The sequence below is a fragment of the Bactrocera latifrons genome, unplaced genomic scaffold (assembly GCF_001853355.1).
Source record: "Bactrocera latifrons isolate USDA-ARS-PBARC rearing strain unplaced genomic scaffold, ASM185335v1 scaffold_145, whole genome shotgun sequence".
NCBI classification, from domain to species: Eukaryota; Metazoa; Arthropoda; class Insecta; order Diptera; family Tephritidae; genus Bactrocera; species Bactrocera latifrons.
In genome coordinates this window covers 337,747-349,188 of record NW_017534908.1, presented here as the reverse complement: position 1 = coordinate 349,188, position 11,442 = coordinate 337,747, and the positions used below count along the sequence as shown (strand labels likewise).

The following is an 11,442-nucleotide window of genomic DNA, read 5'->3' as shown; positions in this document are numbered from 1 at the left end:
TTGATCCCGTAACCGATCCCCAGGACGAGATCGGAACGAGATGTCTGACGGCATAAAGATTTTTATGCTAAAGATTTTTTCAATTATTTTACTATCTTAGATCATTACTTGACAAATATATYTAAGAAGGTGGTGTGAAATTTTCAAGTCGCTGGCTTCAGTCATTTCGGAATGTTCCCTATCTACTCTTTCGGGAAATACGCGTTTCAAGTTTTAAAAATCGATTACAATAAGTTGATAAAGTCTTACAAATCATCACATATCTCTGAAACTATTGTAATTGCCGGATCAACTTCAAAGTTTCTTAGCGGAAAGCCGATGAAGTTTTTACTGGTCTTAATTATCAAAGCACCCTTAATACTTAAAGCCATATTGTCTCTACATTAAGACTTAAAACATATTTTTTATATGGGTTATAGGTCGGTAAATGTAAAAATAGCTTTTTATTATGTAGAGAAAAATACATTGAGTTTTATAGGAAACAATAATGAWCAGTTGGGTTCAGTAGGCTTTAGTGCTCGCTCACATATCATAAAACGTAAAAAAAAAAACTTATATAACCGATATAATATAATATTTTAGTAACACTATATAATAAATTGAGGTTCTTCGTCGGACACAGAGTCACAATAAAAAGAGATTTCCGCAAAGAAAATATATCAACTTTACTTCTAATTTGTTTGAWTACATTACAAATTACTTGTTTGAGGGTTTTTGAAAGAAACCGGACAAAGCCATATGAACTGATTTCTGGGTAGAATATTCATTCTGTTTGCGTTGATAAGATTACGAGTTTTTTTTTTTTTAAATCAGTATTGCACGATTTTACTCATTAGAGGATTATGTCAATAGTACTCTAAGAGATTACTCTCAATATATTTTGCTGGGGTTCTGGGTAAAACCCCAAATAAATTATTGCTTTACCTCCTAAAAGTGTGCAACATTAATTTATTTATCCTTTTACCTAGATAGTTTCTTTTGATAATTGGTCTACTTTCAAGCAACAGTTAGTATGAAAAAATTAAAAAAATTATTTTATCAAAATTCTCACTGCGGTCATTACAGACAGCATGCAAGATATCCTAAGAAATATTACGTTTTCCGCTTAAATCTATGCTACAAAACATTTAGCTTTGAAACAACAAGGATTTCAGACTTAAACATTTTCTTTTCTTTATTTTATTTTTCAAAAATTTCTAGACTTAGCTTTGAATTTCCATGCTAAAAGAACATTAGCACCGTTTATGTGGCCTCTTACTGAGTTCTATTACTACGTATACTCCCCGGTTTGTCTTGCGAATAAGTAAGCTCTCTTAGAAGATATTCAATTTATATGTACTTATGGATTAACTCGACTTCAGCTGAGTTGCATAGTCGCTGGTATGCCTTACGAGTGAGTAATCGCTATTGATAATAAAAAAGAAAAGCGTGTTAACAAACTCAGCTCCAGTGTATGCCTAATTGATCATTACATTTATTTTTCATACGGGGAATTCTTAACATCTTAGTAAATATATTTGAACCGGGGGRAAAAAATACATTTTTCAGCAGAAGCAATTAGTTCTCAACCATTAAGGTAGTTTATAGTGAAATGCACGTGTTATCTGTAGTTATTTATTTCAATAATATGGCTTTTTGTTATTCACGGTCATTACCACTTTCAAGTAAATTTTAATATTTCTATCGCCTAATTGTCAAAGCTTTTAAGCACCAATAATTATCTTCATTTTCTTTAGTTTTTGTGCCAATTTTTGCATACATATGTACTTATGAATTTATGTGTGCAGTGGATAATAATATTTTTGCCATTTTATATAGCAACCAATGAGCATTTAATGTCACGCGGTAAATGCTGATTACATCATTTCGAATAGCCGAWTAGCATGAAAATGATTTTGTTCATCTGCGAAGTTCAAGGTGAAAATTTCGTGTGCTTATGTATTTATTTTCAACCAAATATGGTCGCTTTAATATTCTGACGTAAATGAAAATTATGTAAAAGTTTTGAGAATTTTTCGATTTTCATTATTTGCGTGCAATGCAGAGGGGTTTCAAAAGTTTTTTTTTTTTGTCATCTCTTGACGTAAGAGGGATTATAGTGTTGAATCAGAGATTATATTAATTTTAGTTTTCAAGTAACTGGTTTAACATAATGCCCAACGCCCCTCTTATGGTATAACAGTCTGTTTCTAACTTAGCGCAGCCCGTTGAGAWCATTATTTCGTTTGGATCAGTTAAYTAATAACATACTTGTGCCGAACACAGACCCGAGTAACCTTTGATGAAACTATTTCCTTTTTTTCAATAAGAAGAAGWATATGCAAATACTGTCCTAAAGCAATTGGTATTAGTACAGAAAAAATTATAAGGGATCAACGGAAAGCGTGTACAACATCTGATCTAATTTGACGCGGATGTGCGCAGAACGTATTGATAGGTATAATCTGTTTCCAATTTGTGTTTCCAATGCGATTCTTCTTTATAGATATTGGATTGCTTRGCTGATATTGTTATTAGTGTTAATGCTGCTTCCAAGATAGACGAAATTATCTACGACTCCGAAGTAATGATTGTCAACAGTCACATGGGAGCCAAGTCGCGAGTTTGCTTCCTTATCCTATCTGGAGAAAGAAGAACTAACCAAAAGGCTATAATATCAATATCAACGGCGTACACCAGTAGCTGTACACTCTTATAGATGATTTTTATCACCTCTATTCCAGCCTGGTTACTACTACAAAAACATTAAAAATATTGCAGAAGATTTTGAGAAGTCTATCTTATAACGAACAAAAGTATATGAGGGACATAAAGCATTCAATGAAGATCATGAAGCTATTGATAACTTGCTCCATTCCTTTCTTCTGTCCACCTTGATTAATAACAATCACTATGGAAAAGTTAAATAAATAATGCCTGGAAATCATCGTGTTGGCATCAGAGAGATATCAARGGATCTCAGCAGCTCCYATGGATTGACTCGACACATTCTGGTAAATGTTTTGGGTATGAAGCGTGTCAATRATAGATCCGTACCAAAACAAGTGAAGCTTTTACAAAAACGATATCGAGTAGAGATCGGAAGGAGATGGCTGACAGCTTGGAATTCTACATTGGTAACGAAATGTGGGTTTATGACTGTGACGTCGAAGCTGTTCAATTACATAGGAAACAAAGCTCGAAAAATGAGGCAAAGTCAAAAGAAGCCAAGTTGGTCAAAATTCAAGTTTGAATTCAAATTCATTATTTCTTTGATTACCAAGGTTTGCTTCACCATGAATTCGTTCTACAGCACAAAACGGTCAATAAGGAATACTACTTGGATATCTTGAGAAACCTACATGACGAAATTCGACTAAATTGACCAGATTTGTGGGCAGAAAATCCACGGATTTTGCAGCACGAGAATGCGCTGTGACACTCAAACAAATTTATGGCTGTATTTTAGGTCTAACATGAAACACAAATCACCGCTCAAATACCATATTCGTCGCAGTGATTTTTTTTCAGTTTTTGAAACTGAAAAATSAGCCTAGGAGAATACGAATGAGCCCAAACGCCATGAATAATGACTTTTCTGAGGAGGTGACTGAGTGGGAATCCTAGCGCACTAAATTTCCTTAATATTTTATTCTAGTTCTAGTTTCAAAAGACGCTTCAAGACTTTCAGATCTAGATAAATTTTATGGACTTTTTCTCGTCTTTCGTGCTGCGTTAGAACCATCGACCAAATGCAAATATGTTACGTATAAATTTTYATTTATCAAGCGCTACGTATATCTCTACCTCAAATTAATATATATATTTATCGTTGGTCAAAACTTACCCCATGAGGCACGATCACGTCCCATTACGGTACCCTCCTCTGAGTTGTAGATAAATCGGCCCATTTTAAAGGGCTCCGCTTTACGCTCGTGAAAATCTATATCCATATTGGACATTTCCATGGGCTGTGGCTTAGACATTTTTAAAATGGGTTTTTACTTGACGCTGGTGGGTTTAAGTTTACAAATCACTTTCTGATATAGCGAGCTTGAAGCTCGTCTTTTGTGATGTCTAAGCTACTTTTCGCGTGCACAAACACAAAAACACTTTCACGGTGTAACACAATTTTGATACTCTTCAATACTGCATATACACTTAAGTATTTATATATATATATGTGTATATATATGCTCTTTACTACACAAGCGATCGTGTTATTTATAAAWCCAATGACTTATGCAAGTCTGCGTCTCCTATTTCAGTAAATGATAACATGAAATAAATAAGTTTTAGAGAGAATTATCACAAATATGCCATAGTATCATTTTAGTCGCCAATTTTCGTAATRTTTCCGCGATGGCTGTTGGTTCGACTGAAGGCTACACACGCTAGGAAGCTGAATAATAACGCTAATGTTCTTTAAGTGTCCGAGCGCGTTGCTTATAGATGTTGTAAATTCTAACAACAACACAGACACACCGTAAAATATTGTAGTGACATTTATTTTTAAAATTTTTGTAATACCACACACACACATATACATATGTAACTATATTTACATACATCTATACATATGTAAGTATATGGGYGGTGTCTGCCGAACTGGCCGCTAGTCGCACAGTCGTGKGTAMGCGCCGATACTACAGAACTGGCCTTCTGGCGCGATTTTCGGAATTATTATCGGCGGTCAACTGTTGTCGGCCGCCAGTATCGGGTCTAGAAATAATCCTCCTGTGAGAGAGTGAGTTTGACGTTCGCGTACAACTGCGTCAGCGTATCTGGCGTTTGAATATTTTTGGCCGTGAATTTGCTTAACGATTGCACTCTTGAGAAAGCAGCAATGTACATTGAACGTGTGCATTTTAAAAAATGTAAGAAAAAGTGGCGAACAGACGCGCTGCCGAAAATGCAATAAAACGAATGCGGTGCGCGGCGTGTGGTTGTAAATTGTGTAATGGTATAAATATTTATCGTTGCTAGTTTGGCAGCGATACTGCGTACCCAATGAAAAATTGGAAATGTTGTGAGGTTTTTATTTTTACAGAGAAAGTATTTTTATTTTTCTAGTATTTAGTATGTATATTGTTGAATAATTTTGATGTTTTTTGTTATTTTTTTTTTTATTAAATAAATAAAAAAATATATAGATATATACGTGTGTATGTACTACACTTTCAAACCTGTCTCTTATACACATCTAGATGTGTATAAGAGACAGTACGTAGGTTGCCTTTTATATTATATTTCGGCATTTGGCAACCCAATCCTTGCTATCAGGCAAATGGCAACTTTGTCGTAAAGCTTAATATTTCTTATGTTGTACCTACTCTGATCGGTTCGGCGTAAGACTACTCTGTGTTACTTACAATAACTTAAAATATTCAACCCGGCCAAGAAATGCAATTAAATCAACATACATACTTAAAACCTTTTCAAATTCGAGCACTATTTTTGATATGTACAGTTACTTAAAATATTCTTCTCCACCAAAAAAGTGGAATTAAATCGCGAACTTTCTTGGGCCGTAGTTTTTTGCAACTTTCGGCGTAGATTTACTCGGAAACAGTGCTGCTATGAAATTAATCTACTTTTGGCGATGAAGCTCTAACAATCTTTGTCGATTGTAAGAATTATGTAAATCAATGCCGTAGATCGATCTGAGACGATTTACATGAATGTCGTCCAAAATCAAGTCGGCTGTTTAGAAATTATTGGTGCTGTTCATGCGTCATGTCATGTAATCGTCTTGCGACTTATTATGAGATTGCGTCTCATATTGGCATAATGGAACTATCATACATATAATAGCGCATAAACATTTGATTCTAAAAAAAAAAAATTGTTCGCGTCGGACCTCACATAATTTGCTTCATATATACATTGGTCGAGAGAAATATAACGCCCTGACATATGATGAATAGCGGATTTAYGAATATGAGCCCGAAAGTAAACAGCAGTCGACTGTATTTTCTTCTTTATTAGGATGCCTTACGTTTACACTTACTGCAAGGGTATTTTAAAATGAGTCACATCAAACAAGAGTTCTTCGCACGCGAGTTCTTAGACGCCGGAGACAAAAAACTCTTCACCATGACAAAGCGACTAAAACAACTGAGTTTTTGAGCAATCAAAACATCGATTTGATGAGTCATCTACCTCATAGTCTTGATTTGGCACGGAATGACTCCTTTTTATTCCCGTTTAAGAAAAATAACTAAGAGGTCAACGTTTTTCAACACCAGAAGTGAGTTCAGAATACTTGTTTTGGAGATACCTCAATAAGAGGGAAACAATGTTTCGAGTATTGGTTCAAACGCAAGCAAAAGTGTACGATATAGATACGAATAGAGAATATTTTGAAAAATAATTAGGCAATTCACTATGATTAATATTTTGTTCCCTAATCCCGAAATATAAAAGGCAACCCTCGTGAGTATATATGCTTTCTTTTTCAGATAGAGGATTAAATATTTTTAAAATGTATTCTTTCTTTTTATACTCTTGCAAAATGTTGCTACAGGGTATAATAGCTTTTTCACAAAACGGTTGTACGTATCACCTGAAACTAAGCAAGATAGATATAGGGTTGTGTATATATAAATGATCAGTGACTTGAGTACAAATTGAGATATCTCGACAAAACTTGATACAAACAATAAAGTTCGAGTTCGTAGATGAGCGTAATCGGACCACTGCCATGCCSACAATTCGCCATTAACCGAAARCATATAAAGTGCCATAAGTAAGCAATAAATTAAGATATAAGGCTGTAATTTGGTACAGAGGAACGCAGTAGCAARGGTCACTTTTGGACAAACATTTTTGAAAAACAAGTTTTATGTACATTTCTCCTAAAAATTACTAAAACTAACCAAACACGCCTGARACATTAAATTTTACCTCCGAGATGGAATGAGAGAGCTTTATTGGCGCCGGAAATCTGACGAAAGGTGTGGCACCGCCCACTTTGTGGTGAAATCACATATATCGGGACCCACTTGACGATTTCGACTAAATTCAGTACGTAGTATTCTTATTTTGTTTCTATATCACAGTGTGAAAATGAGCGAAATCGGACTACAACCACGCCTACTTTCCATATAGCACAATTTTAAATTTCACTTGTATCTTTCACTATCGAGTCCACAAATGAGGAAGCAGTTAATATAACGTGRTAAAACTTTGCACGAATAATGCCTTTAGTATGTGCCATCTTAAGGCTAAATATTGTTTAAATTCAATAAAAACTGTTCGAGCCCCTAGGTACGGAATATATGGACCCCAGTACTTAAAGTTGACTTTTGAGCGAAAAACTCGGCTTATGCGTGATATATATAATTGAAATTACGGGATGATCCTTGTCTTATAATGGTATATCTGTGTTTCCAAAATGAATTGAATCGGACCAATGCTTCCCTTAGCCCCCATATACTTAGTACAAAGATTTTCGAACTTCGGGGTGACTTTATACCGCATATATCGGCCAATATGTGAGTTATTTCAACGAAAATGAGCGTAACAGTGAAGTAATTTCCTGGCTTTGATTCTTGTTGCGAGAGTATAAAATGTTTGAATATTATTATTGTATTATATTTTTATTTATTTAAATCAATTTTGATATATAGTCAAATAAAAATATCATGATTAATTAAGATCTAAGTAAGATAAAAGCGTTTTGTAGTTATTATATTTTTTTATTTTTCATAAATTTTATTTTTATTCTTTATTGCGTTTTTAGCTTTAATAATTAAATTGTTTTATTTATGAATAAAATTAATTTTAGTTTTTATTGTGCCGTTTTAAGTATTCTTAAAATCTGTGTATAATGGTTTGTTATTTCTAATGTTTTCAAGTTGATCTTTTAACTCCACGCCTGTTGTTATTTCTGCTTATTGATTATCATTTTTTTTTTTTCAAAATTTGTTTGTGGGCATTCGTATAATTTTGCAGTGTTTCTTTTTTGTTTTATTTTTAATGAAATTCTTTACTATCCATGCGAATTGCCAAATATTATCACGTCTAACGGGCGTTATCACAAAATGTGCTCAGTCAAAATTAGTCATGCTCTTTGTAGACGAATATCAAGTCTTAAACTCTGGCTTGCGAGCAAACTTACACTTTTGTCTCAAGCCTAGGCTAGCGAAGTTTACAAGTAAATGGCTTGAAGACAGACAGAAGAGAGCGCGCTCGAAATGATACAACCACACCTTTTTTCTTTGAAGTTTTAAAGTCACGTTCGAACGAACAAACGAGGTTTTGGGTGTGTGTAAGAGAGCTGCCACTGCTAGTTGGCTAGCATTTTTTAAGCTAAATCACTGAGCACAATAAAATGTAGAAATTGCTTGGAACGCGTGCAAAATGCAGCTGTTTTCTTAGATAATAATTAAAGCRTTTCACAACAAACTTTTTACTAAACACTTTGTACTATTTTATATATTTTCCAGMATTTCTCATGTATATATTTGTATATATTTTGAAATTATGAATCAACACACTACCGTTTCGACATCAACTCAACTCACTAAGCCAACTCTCCCGTAAGGTAAAAGACACACTGAAAAACGTGTCGTCGTATACAACTCGTTAAGGCGGCAAAGCAGTCGAACAAGCAGCTGCTCAGCGCTGGTTTTTTTGTTTGCTTGCTCGTTATTTGTATTATTTAGCTATTGAATGATGACGAATGAAGAAATAAAATACGCTTAGAGTGTAGCTTGCGTGCGCGTCTCAAAACATAAATGTGCTCAAGTGGACTGAAACTTGTCTATACTATTGACTGTACGCGGACCGCGTAGTATGTGCCCAGCTAGTGGCATAAACAAGACTCAGACCACGTTAAAAAGCAACCAAACAACCGGTCAACCCAGCCAACAAGCCTAGCCAGGCAACCAACGAACCCAACAACCAGCCAACGAAGCGATCAACAAAACTCAAAACTCGCTCAAACGGCTTGAGCGCGCTTTTGAGTGTTCGAGCGTAAATGACGTAYGAAAAATCCRGGATACCCACCCTGCCAATGTGTGCGCTGTTGGCGCTAAAAGTGCGCTCAGGGTGAGAGCGCGGTTTGGAATTTGTTTTGGTTTGCTTTGCAGTGGCAATAACTTTAAATTACCATACAAAATACCCTGAACAGGGTATACGAGTATTAAGTTTGCCATGAAGTTTGTGACAGACCGATGGAATGGTAGGAAATTATATAAAACATATGTATATCTAATACTTTGGACAAAAAATAGTAAGACTTTTTAATTTGTACTCGATTTGGCTCCTRTAGCTACGTCAAATAGTCCATCAATTTTTGGGATATTGCTCTGAAATTTTGCTCAGGTACTTCTCTTTCCAAGAAACTGCTGATTTGTTGGAACTGTTGATATCGAACCACTAAAGCATACAACTGTCATACAAACTGAACGATTAGAATTAAGTTCTTATACGGAAAACTTTTTTATTAGTAATTTTTTGTAGTAGCGTTACATTCTCTGATGAAATCTTTTGGAACAGACCACTATGTCATATAGCTGTCATACAAATCAAATTCAAGCCTCCGTATGAAAAACTTTTTTATTTCAGGAGATATGTTCACGAAAATATTATTGCCTAAAATAGCGCTTTAATTTCAGAAAAAATCTTTTAGATTGGACTACTGTATTATATAGTTGCCATACAAACTGAATGATTAAAATTAAGTTCTTACATAGAAAACTTTTTTATTTGGTATGATATGTTCACGGAATTTCGTAGAGATGAATTTTTAAGACAACGCTATAATACATTTTGAAAACTTCTAGATTGAAACACTATATCATATAGCTGTTATACAAACTGCGCAATCAATTTCAAGTCCTCGTATGGAGAATTTTTTTTTTGTTTTAAGACATATGCTCACAGAATGAAGTATATAAAATTGTTTAAGACAGCGCTATAATCTCTGAAAACAATTTTCAGATGAAACTTTTATAGCATATAGCTGTCGAACAAACTGAATGATTAAAAATAAGTTTTTTATATGGAACACTTTTGTATTAAAGAAGTTATGCTCACGAAATTTAGTWTATATTATTGMMTAAGGCRGTGCTATAATCTTCGAAAGAAAATTTCAGATCGGATTACTATAGCATATAGCTGCCATATAAACTGCTCGCTCCATATTAAGTTCTTGTAAGGAAATCTTGAACCTGTCAAGGGTATTATAAGGGCACTGCCGTAATATCGAAGTCAAATTTTTTCTTATTTTTGCAATAAAATTTTTCGTAATATTTCTCTAATGTGCTTTGTGGTGCCGCAAAGCTGAGCTATGTTATGCTCTGTGTACATTGGTAGTACACAAATATTTCATGGCGGTGAGGAGCAAATGAAGCACGGCCATTTATATATACTATATATGTATATATATATATATATATACACGCAAGTATTCATCAAGAAGTTGAGTTACAAAATGTTACGTATACATATGTACGTATGTCACATTGTATGTGTGAGGCGTTACATCTTCATTTCGCATTCAAGTAAAAATCAGGGCAACAACAAAAAGCATACAAATAAATATTGTACCATAACATGCAGCTACTCAAAGAAGTAGAACACCCTTCACATGCATATACATACATACATACACACACGTACGCTTGTTTGTAAGCACATGACCGGGTCACTTTTGCCAGCCTGCCCGCCTGTCTGTCTATCAACCACCCACTCACCCTTGTTTAGCTCGCGCTGCTCAAAAGTTTTGTATTGTTGCCTCAATTCAGTGCAACATTTTAGTGCTTGACTCCACTTGCCGTCTTCGTGCTCCTACACACACATACTTACATATATATGTACATACATTTATGTGTGCCTTATATTTGTATATACGCTTAGCATGAGTTTTGTTCCAGTCAGCATCGCATTGACCCCAATATGACGATGAACATGTCAGCGAAGATACAAGAGCTCACAACAACAGAGAACCAACCACAGATATACCTATATACATGCCTACACTCGTCATATATACATATTTTTATACATATACACATTTATAAATATACATATCTACATGTATATGTATTCATTTACGCATACTTATGTTCTGTGCCAAAATAACTCTACTACAACAGCAAAAAAGCCATAAAGCAAAATAAAGTGTCATCGACAGCAACAATTGCCTTGTTGTTGTTTGTTGCATTCGACGTGCGTGGAGCGTATCGTCGGCGCCACTGCAGACGAAGAAGTTGTGATGCAATCATTCGCACATTTACTCTACGAAGTCATTCACTTATATACAAATATATACATGCATACAATGATTTATAGCATTGACTTAAATTTTTAATGCTAATTACATATAGATGTATGATTACTAGGGTGAGTTGCTTTAGTTTCCAAAGTCAGAAAAAAATCGTTTTTTTAGCTTTCTTTCAAAGCCGTGAGCAGGGTATATGCAGTTTRTCGCGAATTTTATAACATCCAGAAGGA

General features: G+C 34.6%; 1 protein-coding gene across 5 annotated transcripts in view; it reads right to left on the bottom strand.

The window, feature by feature from the left end:
* The window catches only part of LOC108965687 (sodium/potassium-transporting ATPase subunit beta-2), a 24,808-nt gene that overhangs the window by 7,502 nt on the left and 5,864 nt on the right, over positions 1-11,442 (bottom strand). Inside the window, exons 1-2 of one of the 5 annotated variants that reach the window (XM_018928261.1) lie at positions 8,484-8,757; positions 3,827-4,238 (exon numbers count right to left, since the gene is read on the bottom strand). The exons of 1 other annotated variant lie outside the window; for it this stretch is intronic. In XM_018928261.1, the coding sequence (XP_018783806.1) occupies positions 3,827-3,965 (139 nt within the window). In that variant the 5' untranslated portion in view covers positions 3,966-4,238; positions 8,484-8,757. Of the gene's footprint in view, positions 1-3,826; positions 4,507-8,101; positions 8,166-8,483; positions 8,758-11,442 lie in introns of those variants that run through there. 3 more of the 5 variants (XM_018928265.1, XM_018928263.1, XM_018928262.1) reach the window with 3 other exon arrangements.